Source organism: Euwallacea similis, chromosome 24 (assembly GCF_039881205.1).
Source record: "Euwallacea similis isolate ESF13 chromosome 24, ESF131.1, whole genome shotgun sequence".
NCBI classification, from domain to species: domain Eukaryota; kingdom Metazoa; phylum Arthropoda; class Insecta; order Coleoptera; family Curculionidae; genus Euwallacea; species Euwallacea similis.
Window position 1 is genome coordinate 725,219 of NC_089632.1, and position 26,285 is coordinate 751,503.

At 34.1% G+C, this 26,285-nt stretch overlaps 1 protein-coding gene and 1 long non-coding RNA gene across 2 annotated transcripts in view; one reads left to right on the forward strand and one right to left on the reverse strand.

Annotated features, from left to right (window-relative positions):
* The first annotated feature begins 14,592 nt into the window (after positions 1-14,592).
* LOC136416623 (uncharacterized) lies at positions 14,593-15,316 on the forward strand. Its single transcript, XR_010752731.1, has 2 exons — positions 14,593-14,763; positions 14,972-15,316. It is a non-coding gene; the product is annotated as an uncharacterized lncRNA (long non-coding RNA).
* LOC136416608 (alkaline phosphatase-like) overlaps positions 14,749-26,285 on the reverse strand; it is a 233,940-nt gene continuing 222,403 nt past the window's right edge. The window contains exons 8-10 of the mRNA XM_066401875.1: positions 24,319-24,513; positions 21,614-21,841; positions 14,749-15,267 (exon numbers count right to left, since the gene is read on the reverse strand). Coding sequence (XP_066257972.1) covers positions 14,981-15,267; positions 21,614-21,841; positions 24,319-24,513 — 710 coding nt within the window. The 3' untranslated portion in view covers positions 14,749-14,980. The remainder of the gene's footprint in view (positions 15,268-21,613; positions 21,842-24,318; positions 24,514-26,285) is intronic.

A 26,285-nucleotide genomic window follows, 5' to 3' on the forward strand; every position in this document is an offset into this window, starting at 1 on the left:
GTGATAAAATCGAGAGCCTTGTAGATTCTGAAATGCTTATAAATCATGCTGTTATAAAAAAATATTGAACAATGCAAAATCGGTTAAAGTGGCGTTAAAATTTATGAATGGAAAGTTAACACTGCTGTGGAAATACAATAATCATAAATCGACAAATAGACAGTCAGATTGTACTTGAAAGTTTCCAGCTCAAACGATTTGATGCTCGTTTGAGATTTGATAAGAATGATCTAGATAGAGCTGATTTGAACCGCCAAATCTGATAAACCAAACAGACATAAACCAATGTGTTTCACGCTGTTTAACTAAGGATTCTCCTCTTGTCAAAGCACTATTAAAGGTCTATTCATTTTCGGTAAGGTCTTGATAAATTGGAGGCTTTGTAGCTTGGTAGGAATATATACTGTGACAATGAACGTCCCAAATTGGCTAGGAGTGATATATGCCTTTCCAATAAATTAACTTGTTTATTTGCTAGCGGAAAAACTATCGGTTCAATACCTAATTTTGATGAACTTTTAATTGGAATTCGTAGCGCATTTGGCTGCCGTTAATCAACTATTCCTATAATTTTTTTAGGCGAATTTGATTACGTTACTGTCGCTGCCTATTACTTACGCTATTGGCAAAAAGTGGAGAAACAATTCAAAATTATCAGTAACTCTGCAAAAACTGATTTAAATATTTAATCGTTCTGTATACAAAATTGATTTTAACTTGTAAACAATATTCCTGTATACGAATATTTATTTTAGAATTTTTTGCTAAGAGAGAAATAGTTGATAAATTCGGTGCAGCAAAAAGTAGAGAAACATTTCTTAATAACTTTTTTATGTTTACAATGACTAGTATCTAGTTGCATATCCTTAATTTTTGGTCACGTCAATGCTTCTAGATCCCATTGATTTGATCAGGTTATCAATGTATTCGGGAATTATACAAACCCAGTCTTCCTTCAATGCAGAGAACAGTCGTCTTGATTTTTAAATTTTTCTGGATAATGTTGGCGTAACTGTCTATCTAACTGATCCTATAGATTCTTAATGGGGTTCGAATCGAGACTCCACGCTGGCCATTTCAAAAGGCAAATTCTATTTTCTGCAATCCAAGGTTTAACGATCCCGGCAATATGCTTCAGGTTTTTGAATGACGAGCGCAAAAGCATATTTTCCCTCGTAGATAGATACATTTGATTCTGCAATATATCTACATGCTGAAACCGATCCATCTTTCCTTGTATTTTAATCAAGGGACCAACACTTACGAAAACCCGAGAAATATCCCTACACCTTAATATTTCCTCCACCGTGTTTTATTGTTAGTAATGTGTATTTAGGTTCTAACCTACACTGTTTTGGCCGTTTCACCCACTTTACTCCATCTGATCCGAACAAGTTGAACTTGCTTTCGTCTGCGAATAACACAGTCCTCCATTTAGAAACAGTCCAGTAAAGATGATCTTTTGCAAATTTAAGTCGGCGGCTCGGATTTTGGCGCAAATAAAAGGAAACTTTGCTGGACGCCTTCCATAAAGTCCCATACTATTGAAGCGATAGCGAATACTAGGAAGCGAGAACGATATTTCTGGAAATTCTTTCTTCACTGTAGTGGAAGATGCAAAAGGATTTGCTACAACGAATCTTTTTATTAGTCTGTTTTTAACGGGGATTGTTTTTTAGGCCTTCAACTTTCCTTAGAGTTTTTCATAGTTCCACAACGTTTAAAAGATGAAATAATTTTATTTATCACACATCGATTGAGATTGAACTATCCAGCAATCGAAGTCTGTTTTTCACCATTATTGATTTTTCCTATAATTTTTAATTTAATATCTTTAGCTAAAGTATGACCGCGCGGCATTTTCAGTATTATTTTGCACAAAAATTTTGAAGAATTGTTTGAATAAATTGCAATAACAAATGTGTTTCTCTACTTTTTGCCACACTGAATTTATCAATTATTTCTCTCTTAGCAAAATAATTCAAAAATAAATATTCATATACAGGAAACAAAATTGTTTACAAGTTGCAATCACTTACAGGACGATTAAGTCTTTAAATAATTTTTTGCAGAGTTACTGATAGTTTTGAATTGTTTTTCCATTTTTTGCCGATAGTGTATATGTATATTGGAAATTTTCTTACCATGGCGAACCGAGATTTTTTTATAGGTAGGAACCATATATACAGTGCGCTTTTTTAACGTTGTGCATAGTATTTTACGTATAAAGTTTTACCCAATGTTAGGACCTTTCCATTGCAGACATATCTGAAATCAGTAATTAGATCTTCAAGTGTTAAAAAAGTAACTATTACGCCAAAATAACTGTTCGATATTGCCTTTAATTTAAACTATATATCTAACTAGATAAAAAAGATGATATATTGTTCAATAACTAGTAGAGTTCTGCTGAACCACAGTAGAGAGCTCCAGCGAGGGGAATGAATTGAATAAGCCGTAATGTTATGTGACATCGTTGTGATATTTTCATCCTAAACGGTCAAATTGGACGGTATTACATGTCCTACGCCCTAATAATTTTACAGCAAGAATGAATTTAGCTTGCGTAACCAAATGCTAAAGCTGAAGTTTAAACAGTCTACTAATAATCACTTGCAATAACAAGCCCCATCTTTTTTTGATAATACTCACCGCCGATCCATCACTAGACCCAATATTTTCTTCCACCTACATCAATTATCAATAAATCCAGTGCCTTGCTTCTTTTGCGCCAAATTTACCATTATTACAAGTTATGAAGTATGTAAGATATACGGTAATCAAGGCCGTTTACCCCACTTAACCACCTGAAGGTTAAGGGTAAGGAGGTTAAGGCACACCTTTTTAAAGTGATATTTGTGTGATATTAGTGGTAGAGAAGCAGTTCTTTTATAAAATATTACTTATAGAATAGTTTCAATTAAATATCAGTTTGGATCATATTCGCGACAAAGGCACCAGCCATGCAAACAAGACTACTTCTTTACGAAGTAGCACAATCGACGCTACTGTACGCCTCCCCTATTTGGAGATGGACGCTGAGCGTCAAGAAATACACACAAATGCTGGCAAGTATACAAAGAAAGGTCCTACTACGAATTATACAGGGTATCCCAATTAAAACAGTCCACCTGAAATATTTTCGATGGAAGAGGGTTTCCCGGAAAACTCTCAGACAGGTCGATTTTGCCTTCAAGGGGGACATCTTTTGAGCGTAAAGTCATGGATGTAGGTTTATCCCCTATACGGGATGGCAAACCTTTTCGAGAATCTGAAATGGCACAGAAGGTCAAGTGGTATATCATTTTGAAGGAGTTTCAATTCTGTTTACAAACGTAGTGAATTTTCTTTGTTCTGCATGAAAAACATAATAATAATAATTATAAACTCACCGGAGAATGAAACTGTAAAAAAAATTATGTTTATCACCGATGACTTTATAAGGTGATGAATTTTAGGATTTTATTCTAAGCAGAATAGTGTAGATAGTGAAATTCTTTGATTTGTTATTATCCGTTATTTTGGAGTAAACAATTCAAATTATAGTTTACATCACTCCAAAGAGAACTGAAATTGTCACTCTTTATTTTAAAAACAATGAAATGGCAAGAATGCAAGAATTTTCAATAAAAGGTATCCCGGTAAGAATCTCAGCCATCTCTACATGATAAATTTAATATCTAAATTTATGGAGACTGGATCTGTTAGTAACAAAAGAGATGAAAGACGGCATGCTGTTACTAATGAAGCTGCATAGGTTGCAATTTTGGGACATATTGAATTGCAGCCTACTTCAAACATTAGAAAATTATGCAACTTTAGGAATTCCACGTAGTGGTCTTTAAAAGATTTAAAAAAGCATCTAATCCACCCCTATAACATTTATTTAGTGTAAGAGTTCAATGAAGATGATCCAAATCGCCGAAAATAATTTGTGTGGAGATGGCTGAAAGAAGTTTGAATAATACTAATTTTTTATAATCTGCTTGCTTTTCTTCAATAAAGAATGATTGCGTCAACAGATATAATTGCATATATTGCAGTGATTCGAATCCTAGAATTATGAGAAAACAACATTCACAGTATCCAGAAAAGTAGAATGTTGGAGCTGGGATTTTGGGAAAAATATTGTTGGCCAATTTTTTTTACTTAATAACTTGACGGGTGAATTTTACTTAAATTTACTTTATGATTCCATCTAATCTCGCATTGCGGAGATTGGTAAAAACGACGATCAAATCCTAGAGAATTATGTATTTTTTCAACAGGATGGTGCTCCGCTACATTATGCAGGTACACCGTTCGTGACGTTTTAAATCAACATTTTCCTGAACATTAAATTGATAGAAAAGGTTTCATTGAATGGCCTCAAAGAAAGCTAGATTTAACACCATTAGACTTTTCTTATGGGGTCCTTTAAAAAGTGTTATTTATAAAACGAAACCTACCTCTCTAGAAGATCTTCGTTACCGAATAGTGGTAACATGTGATGAAATAACCCCCGAAATGCTACACAATGTTCGGAAAAATGTTTAACAAAGATTTTATTAGTGCATTGAAGTAAATGGGTTTTAATACTAAAATAATTAAACATTGTTTCAATTTTTTTTTCGATTTATTTCACCGACACTTTCAACACGGTTTTTTAATTATTTTTCATTTATAACAAAAAATTTTACCACATTTGTAAAGTGAATTGAAATGCCTTCAAAATGATGTGTCACTTGATCCTCCGTGTTATTTAAGATTCTCCAAAGGAATTGCCATCCCGTGTAGGGAATGAACCTACATCCATAACATTACGTTCAAAAATGTAAGCAAAATCGACCTGTCTCGGGCTTTTCCGAAAAGACCTCTTGCATCAAGAATATTTTGGTGGAGCGTTTTAATTGGGACACTTTGTATGTGCGTACTGCATTGTATCACTTGAGGCAGTGTAGGTACTGGTGGGAACGCCCCCTTATCAACCTCCTGGTAGAAAAAAGGATTGTGCCAAGTCGGCTTCCACGAATAATGAATGGGGACAGACGAAAAGTAAGGAAAACGACCATTTGGAAATGGCAAAAACGATGGATGATTCTGGAGGACGAAGGACAGTGGAAAACGAGATTAGTCCCTGACCTAGAACTGTCAACGTCATACCGATATAAACGCTTAAACTTCTACTTAATACAGGTTCTCAGCGGTGATGGAAGTAACTTCACGTACCGGATAGGAAAAACGGGCCCGGAATGCAGGAATTGCGGATTCTCCAACGCCGTGGAACATTACATCTTCCAGTGTTGAATTTTTCAAGAACAAAGAGACGAGCTGATCTCTTGCGTAGAGGTCTTGACTCCGGAATGCTTAATTAATGGACTGTTGGAGAGCAATTCAAAATGGAAAAGCTGCTGCGAAGCCATCTCTGTGATCTTCAAGGAAAAAGAGTGGATAGAACGAGCCGTACAAGAAGATTAAAAATCCGCTTTACCATAACGGAATGGCACAAAATACAAGGAGAGAAATTTAAAAAAAATTATAACGAAGCCCTAGGAACAAAAGGAATTCATAGGAACAAGACAAAAGGAAAACTAACAATTGGGCACGAGAGGGCCATCAGCTAATCAGAACCACGCACATCTCTTCGACTCTGATACTTACATTATATCCCTCAGGAACAATCCCGGTCCGTCACAGGTTCGGCCAACAAGATCCCCTGGTTTTTAGTGAGTAAGCGCTTCGGTGAATCCCCCATTACCCTGTCATCAAAATATTCGACCGGGTGTCTTATCGATGGTTTCCTTCGTGGAAAAAATGGATCAGTTTAATATAATATATCTTAACCCCCCTTTCATAGTCTCTTCTTTTATGTGGGAAAACGTGTTAAATTACCTTGGTATCTGATATGCTATTTCATAGCTTGTAATATTCCATCCAGTGCCGATTTTAGAGTTCACATCACTTCCGCTTATTTTAAAGCATATTTTTTGGGCTTAACGGTCAGGGTCCGTGAAGGATTGTTAAAGGCCGCCGTCTACTAGCAGTATTTATCTCGCCTATTTTCATCCATTATAAGCATCCTAAGTTCTTCACACTTGTTTTTGTATATATGTATTTTTGTATTTGCATCCTTAGTATTCATTTTAGTAAAAAGAAATATTTAAAAGTAACTTCATCGCGCTAAATTATCAAGTCTATATTGCATGTTTTAACGGTTGTTGTATTTGTAAATATAAGATTTCCCATTAGGTTTAAAATGAAGTTAAATAATAGGACTAAAGCGACCTTATTCAACGTGCCAGTATGCTGTTAACCATCCACTTACTTACCACCACTTTATTTTCCTCATGCACTTAGCGCACAATGTGTGCATTTGTCTATAACATTATCGTAGACCCCAAATTTATTCAAGCTTCAATTTTACTGCGAATTTGTATAAGACCTAAGGGTAAATCAATAATCAAGGTTATATAGCATTAGCATGCAAAATAAACCTCTAAGTAACGTAAACAAGGTGAATTTAAAGACTAATCTTCAAACTCCATAACTCCAACATTTTAGTTTGCATAACTAGTGTTGTATAGTACGGTATTGCTAGTCAAACTTGGAAAATTAATCAACAGATATGCATTTAACGAGAAAATTGAATTTCTTCACCTTATTTTGAAGTTTCACAAGCATACTTGTCGAAGTTTGTAGAAAATAGTCATTCATGCAATAAGTGTGTAATGTTAGGCGGTATGCGACGACAGCTTATAGCCCAGTGAGCTTGTGAGTCGGTCGATAAATGAATGAGTCTAATAAAACCTCATTACGTACGCAGTTGAGACTGCCGTATTAATAATTCTCCCAAACTGAAAATCATATTCTATGGAAGAGTATTTAGATATGCGTTGATGGGATTTCTTTTTGTTGTTGGCGATGTTTTTTTATTATGTTAATTAAAGGTCTCTATTATTATTATCATCACTGTCATATCTGATCATTCATGAATTAATGTTTCAGTCGGCTATTTTGCTTCCAGAAGGCGGGCAAAAATAATAGTAATAATGATCACCATCATATTATTATTATTATTATTATTATTATTAGTATTATATGCGCATTTCATGCTAATTTGTATAAAATGCCTATGAAATACCTGCGACTGTTGAAAGAAATTTATGTCCGCCAGTTGGAGTTCAGTCATTGTCATGAACCAGTTTATAGCCACAAAACAGTGTCCTAAAGCGTCCTTTATAATCAAATCGGATATAATATATATTTATTTATTTGCAGAGTTGCAATTCAAATGACTATTTATTTTAGATTTATCATATGCGATATTATCCCATGTAATTCTAAATAGTAATTTTTATTGGTTTATTTCAAAACGAACATAAGTTCCCGTGGAATATGAACAAAATTCTTCTAACTTCTGAAGTAGTGTCGCAAAGCTCATTAAAGCCAGTTACAGGAACTCGTTAAAATTTATGATTAAAACATTTCGCTGCTTAAACCCAGACGAGTATCTCGGTTATCATCCTGTTTAATTAAATCATTTCTCGGCCATGTAGAGGTGCTTAACGCTTTGAGCACGGTTGAACAAATTTGGTCGGACATGTGCATATTCGCCAAATTTGGTTCAAAATATTTACCAAGTCTAGCAATTCCCCTTTATCCCGACCTTTGTTTCCGTCGATACATCAAATTGATGTTTACAACATTTCCCAGTGATGGAACGTCCTGTCGTATAAATGATAATGATTTCGGTTTCATTATACCAGATTTAGGCAAGTTTCGAATTCCATTTAGAACAAACATCGCATTCCAATAGACCTCTAATATATCAAGTTTTCGCTTGTAATTAGAGACCCCTTAATTGCTAGGAAGATTACTCGTCAGCGCAGTTGCCTTCAGCTAAATCTGTTCTATATAACACATGTTGCGGTTAGCGAACATTTGTATACACATTATAGTTTCAACCTCCAAACTCGGGATTAAATTGGTCCTGATTAGTACCTTACAGACCATCAAAGAAATCATCTTCAATGAAAATAAAAAATTAAAAAAATTATCAACTATGAATTATTCATTATCCGTCGAGGGCCTCAGGAGGTTCTAGACGCAGTATGCTGGTGCGAAAAGAAAAATCTGGTAATCACTTTCAGGTAAACTGCAATTATTCCGTTCATCAAAAAGTGTACGTCGTGTAAGAATAATCTTTTTGGGGGTAATAATTTCGTTCTCAGTAGGAACGAAATATCTAGGTCTTACCCTAGATAAACTATTAACATGAAACGTACCCATAGCCAATACTGTACTGAAAGCAAATTCCCTATGGACTTGCAAAAACATCGCGGAGGTCCTACTTCCTTTCAGGGAGGTGTAGAGGTTACGGAGTGTTGAACTGCAACAAGTAGATTACAGATGGTACAGATTCTTCTAAAATCGCTGATAACGCTGGAGCATTAGTGTAAAGAGAAATAAATAGGATCCATGCAGTGGAGAGCCTCGGATGGTTCACCACAGTGCGTACTCCAAGTTGAGATACATGCAACAAAAATTTGTGCGGATGGATCATTCTGAGATGAAACAGTTGAATTAAAATTTGCTTAGATAGTCAAATGGCTATCAAGATCTTTGTACACCAGGAGAGTGACGTATTCGCCTTGCATAAGACCTGATCCAGCATTATAAATGTTCTACTACTTAGCAAAAGCTTGGCGAATCTCCGAAGATGGGACTAGCTGAGATTGTATAAGTAGTGAAACAATCTGCCATGTTTGGCATACTCCAAGAGGTGTCCTGAAGGGATGAATGAATGAATTATGGTAAAAGAGAACCCAATTTCGTATACGATTAAGAATGCAACAAGTAAGAATTATCATGACGGTTTACACAGGGCGAGGCCTGCTGTTGGCCTATTTACACAGAGTGGGCATCTCTGAGGAATTGGAATGTCGGGTGTGCCTTGAGTAAGAAGAGACATGAAGTATGTTCAGCAAATATTCAGCAATTACAAGACAAAGGTTTGAATTTAATAGGACATCGCTCAGAGCAATTATCAGGTTCACAGGGAATTTGAACAAGGGCTACGAGCGCCCTACATTGAGTAGGCCACAATGGATCTAAGGCCGCAGCGAAGAAATGCTATCAGGCCACCCAATACAGCATAATACGGGAAAATGCATTTCGAAGCGTATTATTAACGATTTGATTTCATTATTAAAATCTCAAAACGATAAGTAAATATATCAAATTCAGTTATTTGCTGATGCTTTAAGCGAGTTTTTACAGCAGAAATCTACATTATAAAGTAGAAAATTTCATTAAATTAGCTTCTCAGATAGATGAATAATGATCTTACAACCTTGCCTTCTTTTCTTTTTGACATACTGTATGGTGACGATCCTTTTATGTCTGCCACCTGCTCTTATAAATTTATTCATTCGTTATTCATAGAAGTTAGAACGCCACAGATTTCCATGTGTCATCCAGTCTATACCTGTTAGACGCATATTCTACTGGATTCAAAATCTTGGAAGTACCGTCTCTCTTGCTGTAGATCCTAAGAACGCACTGCTCTCTAAGGGGGAGTGGAGTATACAACAGACGATTTTAGCCAGCAGAACTTGGATTTATCATCATGTACGATCCACTAGTCCACTTGCGATTTAACAATATCCCCACGATTAGTATGCCCTACGACTTTTTGGGACGAGATTTGCAATATTAACTTGTTTCGTGTTGCAAACTTTGCAGTCGGGGATAAGAGCTTTCATTATATGCTCATCGAATAATAAGCTTTTTGTCAGGTAGGCTTTTTCACATTTCACATAATGGAAAAACGTAAATTGTGATCTATAACTACACAATCTAAGATTGCTAAAGTTAATATATGTAGGATTAATAAGTCAGATAGCTTTAACTCTTTTGTATATATGTAGAAACTTCTCTATTTTTACGACAAAGTCGAGGCATGACCAGGAAATCTCTGAGTTGTACATAGTGATAGTGTTAATATTGTTAATTAAGTTAGGCCTGTTAGATCTAAGATGAAATAGCTGTGAGGGGGTCGATGTGCCCCTATAGGACGCCCATGTATGTCGCAACCTGGTTAGAAGTATTCTCGTCAATTAAGAGGGTTTTGCAATCGTTATCTTCATGTGATTTTGATATTTTATGATTAACGTCTAACCACTCTTTGACGGTACTTGTGGGAAAGGATAGCCGCGCTTTGTTGGTATCTATGAGAAAGTACCGACCAAGTGTTATCAGTATCACGGTAACGTCGCAGGTGGTGTCATAAATCGATAATTGCTCTCTAGCCAGGGTACGACACTGTTTTATTACCCTTAGATTTAGTATTTAAGAGCGCCTCGACTCTAAAGGGTCTTCTTTCTTTCGAGTGGCTCATCTGAATTGATTATCTGCGAACAGAAATCTAAATAGTATATCCGTTAATATCAATAAATTGTATAAAACCTTAGATAACGTTAGAAAAATCTTACATATATCTAATATTGCATTTTTGAGGCGTAGCCTTATTATTACTGGCTGCTGCTTAATTTTGATACCAGTTGAACAAACGCTTCCTCTTCTGAAACTTTGTACAATTTTTGCCATTAAAATATAGAAAAATTTCAGTTCGTAGGATCGAGTGCCTTTTCAAGTACTTTTGTAAAGAATTTCATGCATTTTCACGAACATTTTAGGCAATTTGGTGTTTTCAAATTCCTACTATTATTGTTCAATAACGCGATTTGCTTTTATAGAGGGAATTTGACCTTAAGTAGCAAAATTCTCTCCGTGTCAAGAATTTCCGAGACCGTTATTTAAATTCTGCTCTAATATTTTAGCATCTTGAAAATTTCAAAATTTTCAACATTAATGAGGCTACTAAAATAAGATTTGTATCTTATTGATGTAGTATTTCCTGAAGAAAAGAGAACTCTAATATACCTACTTTTTATGGAATAGTGTTGTAAGCGTTGTTAGTATAAATTCAGTGTCAGCTTTATAAGGGTTGTAAAATGCTTGCTTCAATGCCAAAGAAGGATGAAAACATTTTTACATTTAATGTGTTATGTGCAGAAAAATACTTGCTCAAAATTGCATTGAAGACTGTCATAAGTACCTGCCAATATTTACGCATGTTAAACCCTGGAAAGATTTTATTAGTGTTTTAAAGTTCGAATTGTTTCGTACTTACTATATGAGTAGTATTCCTTTCCACCACCACTAAATTATTTAAAATTAAGCTCCTTATAATTCCCTGCAGGGAATAGCTTACATAATTCAAACACATGCCGGGGAAACAGGCGAGACTTTAATGTTATTTCCCCGGCATACATGTGCACTTGAGCAATATTTGGAATAGTGTGGTAACATAATTATTTGTTAAATTAATTTCAGTTTCATTATTCCGCGAAATCCGGATTAATTTACAGTCATGCAGAAGAAATTTATTTATGCTCACAGCTGGTGCACAGCATTAATTATTTAATGTAGGCTAATATTAATTTTCTGCTAAAATGAAGTATCTAAAGTGCTGACTGAACGAACAGAGTCAAGGAATTCCTAGGTCGATTTTCAAACCCAACTACGCGACTATAGAAATTGAGACGTAATTAAAAGTTATTTCGAGTATCACTAGAAATTCGTTAATGAAACTTTATCCAGTCCAAGTAGATTACTTTTACTTTTAAACTGTAAAACATTTCTGTACACTAAAATACGTATGGGGAAATGAGAGATGACCAGAAAGTTCACAGCATTCGCATCGCTGCTTGTAATATACAAGGTGTTTCTTAAATGTTAGGCAAAAATTTAGGGGGATATTTTTTGAGTAATTTGAAGAACTTTTTATCCTTTGACGATTTTAGGAAAAATGCTTTGTTCCCTAGATACAAGGCCATAAATGTTTATTAATTAAATTTTTTATTAGGGCATTTTTGTAAGACTGCTCGCGAATTTTTAATGAAAACATATAAAGATCGCTGGATTGGTCGTGGTGGACCTCACTTATGGCCAACTAGATCCCCAGACTTGAACCCTCTAGACTATTTCCTATGAGGTTATTTAAAATCGTTAGTTTACACTAATCCAGTGGGAAACCTGGAAGATTTAAAATTGCATAACTGATGGGTGCAATTGAATAAAAAACAGTCCTGATATTTTTGAAAGAGTTCGACTGTCAATGAGGAAAAGATTAGAAGCATGCATCTAAGCTAGCGGCAGTCATTTTGAACAATTATTGTAGCTTTTAATAAATTTTGTGAAAAACGTTTTTCACCTTGTATCTAAGAAACAAAGAATTTTTCCAAAAATCATTGAAGAACGAAAAATTCTTAAAATTACTTAGAGAATAGCCTCCTAAATTTTTGCCTAACATTTAGAAAACACCTTGTATATATTTTTTCATCTTTCCGAATAATTCAAACTCTGGATTTAGAGCCTGGTGCACATGAGGATGTTTTAGATTGCTAAATCCATCGACTTTTTGAATTTGTTCTTATTCATTATACCGTTATTACCGAAATGAGCCTCAAGACCATAGGAGTAACTTTTCTTCGAGCTTCAGATAATACCTGTTCAATATCGTTTCGATGTTATGACTTATTTGAAACTCCTTAACGGTCAGATCTCGGGAAAAGATTTTGTTTTATTTTATGACGTTAACTGCCTATCTACCTCTACAAGGCCCTATTTCAGTGTTATTTGTTTTTAAAACGCATTATTTTTTACCTTTACTTCTGGATTTTCAACTTCTAAGTCATGCTATAGAAGTCGTTGGCAGGGAAACTTTCGATCAGAAATCTACCTGGAATTCCGTAGTACAGGGTGTTCTGTTATAAACGCCCTTATGAGTTTACTATTTGTAATTAAAAAAAAAATGTTTAATATGAAAGGTGTAAGGTTTCTTTTAAAGATTTAAACACACCTTATTTAAAATTTACATAGTGCGCAAAAACGCGTGGGAGACTAAACTTTTGCTTCCTTGCATGGGACATATTGAATATTTTCAAAAAAATTGGATGTAATACATCAGTGACTTAATATAATGGAATGATGGCTTTGTCTTTAATATTTTTCTCATGCAACATTTGTTTACAGTTAAAAATTGATTTTGGTCTATAAAATTAGTTACTATTTTATTGAAAATAAATATATTTTTTAATTAAAAATTAATTTTTAACTCATTTAATAAACTAACTTCATAATATTTAAAAAAGCAAAAGTTTGGTTTCTCATGCTTGTTTGGTATATTCAGTGCATTTGAAATAAGGTGTTTAAATATTTAGAAAACTTTTTTACATGAAACTTCGTTTTGTTAATTAAAAAACTGAAAGAGCTACAGAGCAAACGTTATGGGGGGGGGGGGGGGGGGGGGGTACCACAACCCCCTAAATATCATTTTTTCAGATTTTGTAATTAATGCAACTACTTCAAGATACCTACTGGTTAATATGGGTTTACGAGAATGTTGTAGAAAATTCACCAATGAGTAACGAGTTCAAAACTAGTAGAAAACATTTTAGAAGATTCTCACAGTCTCAGTCGACGGATATAACGAGAACCGAAAAAGATGAGTATCGTCCGCAGTAGTGAGAAGATTTATTACATAACTAACTACTTAGAACAAGTAAATGTGGTCTAAGTAGTTTAAAGCGCTGTTTGAGTAGTCCGCGTGTTCTTCATGTTTGTATTATTTGTTGGATAAACTTTGGTGAGCCTCACGAAGTTTGCAAAGTCTCATTTATCGTCGAATCTACAAGAAGTGCAACTACTTTTGAGCAAAATTCAACAAACTAATGGTGCTCAAAAATTTCGTTATTTTTGATCGGTTTTAGGATAAAACACATACACTCATACCTCTTCAACTCTTGTGCTTTCTGCACGTATTATATTCCACTTTCGAAATGAGCAAACACACAAAAATAAGTGTAAAGAAAATTACTTATATTTGTTTGCCTTCTTTCCAACTTGGGGAATGAAAACAGGGTAACTTTTATGTTAAAAACAGGTCAGTAGTTTCCTTTGTCACATTACTTAGCGAGCAACACGATGTGAAATTCGCCTTTTTAACGTGAATATTAATCCACAAAATATGTCCTCGTTTATGAAAGTTTAACTGATAAAGAGAGAAACGTATGTTCTTCTCTTGGCAGAAAGAGAAGTGAAGCATTGACATGAACAACAACCGCTAACACTATCTATTTGTTACTAATTATGAATACTCGGACTCTCCATTATTCTAATGAATCCTATTAAGCTCTTACTGTGAACGTCGTATGTGATTACACGTTTCTGGATAACAAAATTTTGATTACGAATTTAATTTTGCTGTCCATGAGCCACTAAATCTTTCGCGAATTTAAAATATTTACTTCTCACATTTTTATTTCACGTAGAATTTGTTAAAACATTAAAAGAACATTTGTATATTTAACTGGTTAATTGGTCAAAATTTTCCGTATTTACTACATATTTACTGATTGGGTAAGTTCTACATTATCAATGACTTCTTGCTAAACCCTAGAATAAAATATTAAATAATCCAGAAATGTGTGAGGATTATTCGCCAGTAAATACTTCCATAATTTCAATATGCACTCGCAATTTGAACAAATGTTTCGTATCGATTCAGTAATTCCTATCAACACGTACGTGCACCTAATACCAGTTTTGCATAGATGTGAGAATTTGAATGCTTTGAAACCGTGTTTAAATGAACTTCGTCACATTTGCATCTGTTACTGGGATCCTCTTGAATACGAAACTCCATTATATAACTAGAAGGTATAATTATCCATTAATTTACCATAATGTGTATGTACAATTTTTTACATTCTATTTTGTTGGTCCTTCGCTGCTTAGGCATATACACACAAACACTAACCAATTTACGGGTAAAATTTTTAATTTCGCGTGTTAGTACCATCTTATTTACATACCATTAAGATTTAGGTCTACCACTCCGATCACTTGTATTCACTTCTTCTTACAGTGTTAGTTCTTAAGAAACCGCCAGAAACTTCACTATACCTATGGAAACTAACACAAAATCTTGAAGCTTAATTTGGATCCCTTTGGAACTTATTACACGGTGTCCATCGTCGGCCATGACACTAGATGCAACTGCTACTGGTTGTCCATTCACTGCATTGCCCGACACTTCGCTGGGTGAACAATTGTGGGTGGATGATGGGACATAGTGATCCAAGCCTTGGCAGCGAAGACGATGTTCGCCTAAGCAGGCTGAATACGCGATAGCGTGTGGAATGTAACTTTGATCGAAGGTTCCTTCAACAAGAAGAAAAGCATTTTAGATAATGGATACATTTGATCCTAAAATCATATTGATTTTTAGTATACGTATGTTTCTCCGGTAGTTCTTTATCTAAAAATTTAACTTTAATTGAGCTGATACTGAGGGAAATTGACAATTTTACAGGTAAACATTGATAATTTTGGACATGGAGGTTTTTCATGTTGAATTTCTATTAATAAAAAAATTGAATTGAGGAATATTATTGAAATTTTGAATTATTTTTGTATTATTAATTATTATTTACAAGGAAAATGTACATACAGATCAAACCAGTTCAAGTGAAGACATAGGAATTGTACAAGTGGGAGAAGGACTTCATAAGGTTTAATATACTTGCAACAAAGGCAAATGAACTGTTGTATAATAAGTTCTAATGACGAATTAAATTATTTTAGAATTTTTACTTATTTATAAATTATTCCACATTTCCCCCTTATAATACGGCTTAGTTACATAATTAATTAATATGATGATCTGAATTCGCTAATGTTTAAATATTTGTTTATGATCTTTTGATGGATCGAAGACCGAGTCGGCACCATTGGCTTCTCGTAGTTTACCATTTACAACAATGTTTAATACCGATCGACGTTCTCATAAGGAATATTAAAAGTATCAGTTAATTCCATCAAAATAATACATAAATACGTGCATTCATGTACCTTTTAATTTTTAATCGTTGTTTTTTTGCCTGATAGTTTTTAAAATTCTCACAGCCGCGAAGGCCGCCAAATCAATACTGATTTAAACATTGAAGTGGAGACGCCCGCCGGACTGATTCTGCCCACTTCGTTGTTGATCTTTGTCAGAGACATATTAAAACTTATGTGGCCCTTTTCCCACTTACAAAATTCCTATGTTTCCACTTGAACTGGTTTTATCTGTATATTGTACTTATAAAGAGAAAATGTGATATCCAGAAAAAAAACGAAATTTTGTTACATCATTTTTATTTTTTATTGACGTTTTTTGAAGAAATATTTCAAAACAAAATTCACTTCATTATTATCACTTTTTCGTTCCTATAAGATGGCGCTGTGAAATTTGAGATCCGACGTTTTGTTTTTGAATCACCATCATTATCTTAATTTTTTTAAATACGGACGTGGATTTTTTTATATTGTTTTTTTATTATCTTTTAACCTTCTAAGAAGAACGACTTATAACAACCACCAAAAAAAATAGTCGATATGATAAAAATACTCTCTTAAAAAGTGTATATATCGATCACTCTTCCACGTATCGTTTTTAGCATAGGTTTGCCTTTGTTGCGATTTTTTCTGCTTTCGTAATAGGTGTTTTCAAGCAATTTTAATAAATGAATTAAATAACATGAATATATTTTTTTAATATAACAAATATGTAGGACATAAATATTTAAAAAAACTCGTATTTGGATAAACAGATACTTAAAAATTAAATTTGTTTCGTTTTTTTAAAATAAATAAACAATTGTCAAATTGTAATTCTATCGAATCTATTCAATAAATTATTATAAAGTTGATATTAATTATTATTAAAGTGAAATAAAATGTTCTCATCACTTGAATAGCGTGATATGATAAAAATCTATTACGTTTGTAACAGAAATGTTCAATTAACTTCAGAGCGCTATTTCCAAGAATAAAATATTTTAAAAGTGATATGAAAAATAATTTAAACTGTGGATCTAATTAAACTATATAAAATGGAATTATAATAATTCAAAAGTTTCCATTTTTGGTAAATAAATGCAAATGAATATGTTGAGGGGTCTCAAAAAAAGCAGTAATAATAAAATGACACTTGTTTTGAAATACCTCTTCAAATAAAGTTATTTGGAATTTTTCCGGGTTCAAAATGGCATTTTTTTTAGCGTTAAATTGTGCAACTTTGCCCCAATGTAAGGGTCCTTGTATCCCTTATGGTTTCCGAAATCCCAATGATACGTCGTGAATCTGGAACGCCCGGTAGACAATGCAATGTGCAAGGAACAACATGACTCTACTTGAAACTTTTAATCATGACCATATTAAATTCACGGAATTTGTTTTCAAGATCATAAACGCTTTCACCATGCCCACCCTAATGTGTTCCTTCGAAATAGTGAAATGGTCTACTGCAGAGTTGACAAACATTCACATCGGAACAAGAGTAACATTTACTAAGGACAAAAAATTGTATCCCAAGTCATGTATTCAACAATTGACACTCCAGGTATCACCAGGGGAGGTGGAGCGTGAGAATTGATCAACATTCATGAACTCACGCCAAACTAATAAACTCCATGAACGTATACTTTCATAATACAGATCATCCACTGCACCAAGCCATATCTGCTCTAGATAGCAACTGTACTTCACTAACTCTAACCAAACAGAACACGTAGCAGTGGAAAATAGGACAGATAAAAATAAATAGAATGGAAGGCGAAGTAGCTTACATGTAAGGCACTATATTATGATGATAGGTATTCGATATGATTCGTCATAGCAGGATGACGAAGAAGATGAGATATTCATAAAATACATTCTGAAGTACACAACGCCCTCTCATACTTAATGACGAAATAGAATACTAAAATAGATCTAAACGTTTGTAAAGATGTTATTGAAACAGAACTAATAAGCATTATCAGAGGGATATTTCAGGGTGATGCCTTGAGAGCGCTGTGGTTTCATATTCATTAAATTCGCTCCGTAGCCCTAAATCGCCCGCAAGACAGATACAAAATGAAAGGTATATAGTTATTAAACATTAATAAAATAGTTCATGTACATGGATAATATTCAAATTTGTGAATCAACTCAGGTACAATTACAAAAATTCTTAAAAACTTTTAGTTAACTATCATCAGGTTCGTCATTAGATTTTGGAATAGAGAAATGTAAGATCAAGTATATCTAACAAGGCAAATGGAAACAAGAGGATACTCACACTTAAAGTGTAAAATTAGGTCACACAACTTTTAAGCAAGAACTTTGGGGGAAATAAATTAACTCCCTGAAATGTGCGTAAGACCAGAGTAAACTCAAAGAAACTTGTTTAAGGCCTAATGATATGCTAACGTATTCCTTCATGATGGACTAACTCAGGAGAGAAAACTGCATCTCAAGTCAGGTATTTAACGGTTAACACTCAAAAAATAGAGGTCGAGTCTATCGGCTAATATATAACCTCCATACCAACGTAATGTATTGCCCAAGAGCATATTTTGATAATAAGAATAATCCATTACACAGAACCATATGTACTCTAGATAACAACTGCAATGTACTCTATTTAACCAAAATAAACCTCGAAACACTGGAATAGGACAGATATAAAGAAAATTGAACAACAAGTGAGCAAGACCAAAGAGATAAATCAAGGATACACAAATATCTAGAAATGCACAATTACTCTTTGGAATAAACGGTTTTATGATTACAATACGAGATGAACTCATTATAACGGTATCGTCTTGCTATCAAACGGGATCATCTTCTTTATCTTGTTAGGCAAAGTGGGTTCAGAATGGTTCAGTCCTGACAATTATCTTTCTATCTTGCCTGAATTTGTTATATTTTTTCAGTTATTATTGTCATGTCTAGTAATTAGTTGGATAGATTGTGTAGTGGATTGCCTTATGTTTGTGATGAGTTTCAGTGCAACCCGTTCCCTTACGATGGTCTGCAGGAATGGTATATTTTTGTACTGATGCCGTTATCTTTATATCAGCTATTGTTTGTCTATTTAATAATTTCTATTTTCATATTTTGAACGTGTTTGGTGAATTTCAGTTCTTTGCCGATTGTAACTCTATTTGATTGTCTGATCTTAATGTTGGTGTTACTCTTCATTTATAGAACCATATAAGTAGTCAGTAAGTCCGTTAGTATCTAAACCCTTTCTTACACTTTATGAGTCGTTTTGTCTTGTACAGCAACAGCAGTAACGTCAGCGTATTGAAATATGTATATACGCTGTTTTTTCCTTCATAAAAGGAAACGTTATAAAGGAAAGATATACGCGGTGGTTCCTGAGGAAGCCCTCGTTCTGGAGGAAAAGGGAAAGAACGAATGTCCGTACAGAATGTTCGTACTTCTAGTTGTATATTTTCCAATAGACTTTTGACGATATGAAGTAGATATTTTGGCGTTTGAAGTTTGTATAATTTATAAAATAGACCACTGTGCTGGACACTGTCGAATGCCTTAGTAATGTCCGTAAATACACTTGTTGATTCTTCTACCTTTTAGATGTGATCATAATATGTTGTTCATCAAAATAATGAGTGATGAATGGTCAAGTGTTTCGGTTTAAAGCCAAATCGATATATTGATACATGTTTTTCGATCAGTTCCTAAAGTCTGCTATTCATTATGTGTTCAAAAACGTCTATAGTTTTGTATATTCTTAAGTCCGTTTTTTGGGATAGAATTATTATTCTTTTTTGACCTGCCTCTGGAATTGTCTTGTTTATCATGCGATTGTCCAGTTGGTTTATTATATAATCCTTATCTTTCTCGATGTCGTTTACTAAATTTTCGTTATGCTTATCAAATTTAGGGTTCGTTGAAGTGCTGAAGGCAGTTTGAAAGTGTTTGGCAAATGCATCAAATTTATTTTAATCTATATACTATCTTGTTTCAGCGTCATTGATTCTACCAATGGTTTTATATTTTTGTATTTATGGAAATAATATATTAGATAAATATTTTTAAATGTATTCAATTTGGAATTTAAAGAAACAGCTCTGTAAACATCTGATCAGTATTCATACTTAAAGTCCTTGTGGAAATTTTTCCTTAAGTTTAGAATAAAGTTCTTAGTAGTTAAGTAAGAAGGAGATTTTAGTTCCTTTCATGCTATGCTTGTTAACTGTTCCACATGCTCAGAAATAGGAGATAGAAAGCAGTTATATAAACAAAAGATTAGTAAAAAATTATATTTTATAGACACGATTCATTAATTGCAGATATTCCAGTTTTTGGTTGATTGTAATTATAATATTAAGACTATTAAGTATTATAAGGAAGGCCGTTTTATTGATTGAACTGGGCATAAAATCCATGATACGCACAAAAAATCCACTGGGTAGCTTATCGAAAAATTCTCTAAATCATTAATTTAATTGATAAACTACGTTACGTTCTGATTAAATTTTGTCAGTAAGTTGGATGCATTAGCCTTTACCTTATTATCCTCAGAAGTTCTTTCTCTCTCTTCTTCTTTCTTTGTTGATTTTTATTATACATTTTCTTAAACGACGCCCAATTTATTAGGTTTTGTAAACTTTATTTGACATGTAATACACCACTAATATAGGGCACAAAATAAATAAGTTTTTGTTGTATTTGAAGATCTGTAAGAATCTTAGTTGGAATAAAATTTTATTTCTAATAATTTAAATTTTATCGTTTCCTTGTAACTTACTACTTCTTTTCTTGTTCTTATTTTGCCCAGATTTTAATTTTTATGGCTCATTTATGGAATATAACAGAATAAATTTAATTCAAGCCGATAGCATTATTAAAAACAAAGTCTAAATTTTAAATTTTATGAAACTTGTGAAAAATCACAAAAAACATCACATCTTCAAAACTGTAACGTTTAGTATAAAGATAAATTAGGTTAAATCGGTTCTAAATAACTTCCCCTGTTATCCAATAAATTTTGTCAAACCATCTACCAAACACCCTGTATATTAGTGGCATAAGTTTGAAAGTCATAGGAGAAGCTTATGCGCTAGAGTGCCTTCTATAAAATAATAATTTAATAAAACATTTTTCTGCTTATCTTGTAACATTAACAATACGTGAATGTTTAGGTGCTTCAGTTGTTAAAAATGTATACTTCTCATTCACTGAGCCGCAGCATGGCATATGTTTTTGAGAAGCCTGTCCATTGAGTCTTTTTAACATAGTGTTTCGGACACTTTGTCTACATGTTTAATTAATACTTTATATGCTGTGAGAGTTTTATTTATGTCATTATGTCTGTCAAATTAACAAACTCTTTTACACTGAGCCACTATTGGGATACTGTGTAGGTCATTAGTTATACTGATAATTAAGAACCGAATTATTTACCGAGTGCGGTTGCTTCAATTCCCAAAAGTTGTTTTCATGTTAGTGAAATGATTTTTAATAAAAACAAAAATGCATTTCGGTCTTAAATTAGATTAATCTCTCGTGGTATCACCCTGGATAGTTATTAAAAATGATTGAAAAAGCAAAAATCCCTTTAACCATGAAGTGCATATTTCAATATTTCATCGTAAATATTTTTCTCCACTTTAACCGTTTGATATAACAAATTTCCGGGAAAGAAATTTCTGCTGAAATGATATTTTACCTGCGAACAAAGTCGTTGCCAGAGGACCGAGGGCATAAACTGGAACGTCCTCTCCCGCATGAGTGCCCCATTGTCTGGGGATGGCTGACGCGTGCACTTGATTCCTATCTTCCATTGCGGAAGTTGTGTTCATAGGCACGATTCTTGGAGTCGCATATCCAGGACCGTTTCCATACAGCAGCGTCGTGTACGGTTGTCCATCCACATCTGACACTTTGCTGTCTGGACCTTAAAAATACCGAAGATAAAGTGATAGGGCCGTTAAATTTTACAACAAAATAGAGATCATGTCATTTGAAACGTAGGTATTTAATAGAATTCGATCGATCTTTGATAATAAAACTGACGATGAATTGTTGTAGTGCCACCCAGTTGTACTTGAATGTCTTGACCTAGATATTAGTCATTAGAAGATACATTGTCCAAATAAAGGGATATAGCTACAACGGAAGAGTGTGGCAATACTTAGCTAGTAAGCTTGCAAGTAAATGAGGAATGATAAGTGATTGGACGATTGTGTCGTCAAGTGGCCTTTTCTCGGGTCCTCAAAAAGTACTGCGCTTACCTTTGTATCTCTGGTATCCGCTTTGAAAAAATTTAAATAGGTAAGAGGGTATGTCCATAATAAAAATGTATACAGAGTTTTTCATAAACAGTGGCACAAATGAGTATTGTGTGCTAGAGGGTAAAAGAATGGAGCGATACAGCTAAAGTTGCCTTATACAAAAATCGCTTGTTTTCCTTTTTACAGGATGCCAAAATATTTTGCTAAATTTATAAATTTGAAGTTTTTCATTTGCAAATACGTACATAATTCTTTCTAAACAGGTTTTTAGTTACAATAAATTCATTTAAAATATACCAGATGTTAAACCGCTCTTAGCTGGCAAGAAGCACCACCTGTGCTGATAACCTGAATATTTTTATGAATTCTGATATTCTGAACTCTTTGACATCAAAAAGGTATTTTTGTGAAAAATTTCGTATTCTAACTCTTTTCGAGATATTTTCATTCAGTTTTTCGATGCATTACCAAGAGCAGGATTGATCAGAACTTGAATTAATCTTGTGGAGACTCTCTAATGACATGAAGCATTGAAAATAATGAAACAAAATTTAGCTGTTCACAGATACAAGTTCATATTATAGAGGGTTTTGTTACTATTTGGAAAAGTTCCATTGTGTACGTGACTAATGAAAGTATTTTTAGGATAAGTGTAGGATATATAGAGGATATCTCAGAAGTTACATTCAAGCTCCCGGAATTTGATGCAGGGAGTTAAAAGAAAATAAATGTTGTAGGATACATATCCCATTAAATGTCTCAGCTAGATTGTCAAACCATATGAACATAGATACATATATTCGGCGGAAATAGCAGTCATACACAAAACAGCACACTTATACTTGAGGTGGGAGTTAAATTGGACAGTAATATTAGTAGATATTTAAAGAGAGTTCTGAGGAGGGTGAAAACTAGCTGTATGTGTGTTAAAAAAGATGTACCTTTCGGATCAAATTCGATTTTCACAGTTGATATGAAAATCGAAATTGAATTAAGGAAGGATACTCCCGCTAATACAAAAGCTTGTCACATGATTATTTATGCTTGTATTATCGAACATTTATCTCTTAGCTAAAATATATGAAAACCGAATTAATTATCTTAAGAAATATGTCTATGTGTAAGAGTATTATTTACTTTTATATCAATAATGTATCTAAGTAATAAAACAATTTTTTAACACACAAACAGTTACTTTTCCACTCCCCAATAATCCTCATCCCTCCTTCAGCAATCTCCTTCTAACAATTTCCTTTCGAACAACTCTCCGACCATAAACCTCTTCCCCTTTTACACTATATTTCTCTCTCACACATATTCCACACTATCTTATAACAATAATACAAATATCTAACCATTATCAATGGTTAGAGGCATTGAACGATGATGCCGTATTAACTACAATTTACCCATATCCCTAACTGAGGCAGAGTGTTAACCACATGTAACCAGAGCGCTAATTAAGGCAGAACTCTCTTTGTAAATTTACTAATATTCCTCCAAATACAAAGTGAGCGCTTCTAAAAATTGGATAGAACACTCCTCGAAAAAAAGTAGATCGTGCATCGTATAACAGTAAGAGGCGTATCATTCTTTCTGTGAGAAATGAGATGTCTGTAGGATAGATTCTAGGATCCTCGCACATCCGAGAGGATGTTAAAACGAACATATTGGCAAACGTAGGAACACCTGTTAGTTTGGATAGGCAGGATCTCATGCCGAATCTGAATACAAAAATCAAATAGGAATGGAATGAATAGAAAGCCTCATTGAATCTAAAAGGAACCTGGTGCAGGGAACTCTCGTTTCATTTCCCTGAGGACCTGTATAAAGATCTACAACACTAAAGTTTGAAGACATATTGCATCAATCATTTGAATCACGACTGGTCAATTCAGGTTAGTCTTAGGGTCTGTCCTGGGGGGTAATCAAGGCTGTTAAACAACGTCACTAATGTGATTTTACTGATTAGACAGTTACGTACCAATTGGGTACCAACTAAACCAACTAAGAGTAAAACAACTAAATACTCACGTCGATGGCACCGGTAAAAAAACGAGAAGGGAAAAAAGGAAGAAAAAGAACAAAAGCAATCTTTCAAACTGATGATACATTATCTACCACGTCAAAAGGTATTTACCAAGAATTGGGTGACCTCTAGGAGTAGCCTGTCCTCCAATCGTCATTACGTGTGAGTGGTCGGATGTAACAATTATCAGAGTTTCTGTTGGGTTGACCATGGACAAGGCAGCTAAAACCGCAGTTTCCATTGCTAGCGTTTCATCCAGGGCTCTGTAGGCATTGTTGTAATGGTGGGCGTGGTCGATACGGCCCCCTGAAAAGGAAAAACTAATGTATACGAGAAGTGAACACTTCTTCCATAAGATTCAAAACTGGGAATCTTTAGATTATGAATGGAGTTATGGAGATTCTTACGGAAATGCTTGCAAAACCTTTAAATCTCTATTCGAGTAATTGTAAATCATACTGCCAAATATTATGCTTCAGTTCATTTTATCATTTTTCTATACGTTTCTCTAACCTTATTCACAACATTGATCTACTTATAGCTTTAAAGCCATCACTGCCGCAAACTCGGAAACATCTAGCTATTTACTGCGAACTCTACAGAGCACGTGGCTTTCGTATTTGTAAACCCAAACAAGCCGAATCGGTTCTCTCTGTCAGCAATTAATTTGGATTGAGTTCAAGATACAAGATACTTCATCTGGTTCGAGATCTGCACGTGATTAATAGGATGGCGTTGAGATAAGATGCATGGAAAATAGGAACGTAATTTACCAAGTTCTTGATAAATTGTCCGTAAAGTTCAGTAGGATTGGATTATGTGTCTATATGGCGGATGAACAGATTAAATTGACGAATGATCGCATTTGTATACTACGCATATTTGTTAATTTAAATACCGTTGTCCGGACACAATAATAATATTAATGAAATGCAACGAAAGTTTTGTGACGTTCTTCATCGCCCCCTATACAGGGTGCCTCCTAAACCTACATCGCAAATTTAAGGGGATAATCCTTGAGTCGAAATAAGAAAAAAAAGTGTTTATAAACATATCTCGAAAATCGCCTCATTTCCGAAATACACAGTGTTGAAGTTTAGAAAAAAATTGGCTTTTCATTATTTCTTAAAAAATGTTTCCCTGATTTAATTTACATTTTAGGTGAATGATAGAGCGTCTTTTAAACATATTTCAAAGTTCATCCAGAATATCAGAGGCGTTCCCAGGGGGTTGGTCTGTCGAAGTTGTCTAATCGAGCTTTCCCGACACACACAAATGGCTGTCTCGGGTAACCATCGAGAATTTTTGGGCTTTAATGCGGCGTAAAGTACATAATCAGGATTGGAAAGCTCATACCGAAGGACAGCTGCGAATGTAGGATTTAGCAAAATATCAGTAAAATTTAATTTTATTGTCATTGAAAGCTACCTTCGTTCAAAGCATTAGGGGGCAAGTTGGGACTAAACGGCGGTCCTTCGAAGATAATGGATCTTTAACAATCATTTCACGTAGGGTTATGAATTTCTATTCATGTTTGATTAAGGTCCAAACCAGTTTAGAAAGAAACTTTTTCCTAAAATATGTAGATTCCCTTAAAGATTATCTCCAAACTTTTGTTTCATGTGTTATTGTGATTTAGCTATGTGTTTCATATTAAATTTTTTTTTCATATTCATATACTCGGGTTTGACGATGCATGATTTATTTGCTTATTATCTGTGAATAAAGAAGAAACTTTCAAGGAATTCTTATAGCGTGGAACTTAAAGTTTAATTTCTTCGTTCATTTTGGCACAGTCTTATCCTCCGATAGCACGCTAAATTAAATAAAGTTGCTGCTTTCGTTGCTCCCGGCGGGTGCACGAGGCAAAAGTAGGAGCAGTCGAGTTATCGAGGACGTATTCCGGCATTTAGCCAAGTTACTTTTCTATGATAAATATATGTTCGGTGGTTGAATTCTAGCAAGCAGTAATTTACGGAATCTTACTATCGCTTAGCATCCTCCAAGCTATTGTCGCCCTCAATTAAAGTAAAATGTCTACTTACAGCCTTGGGAAGGAAACTTTAATTAGCTACCTC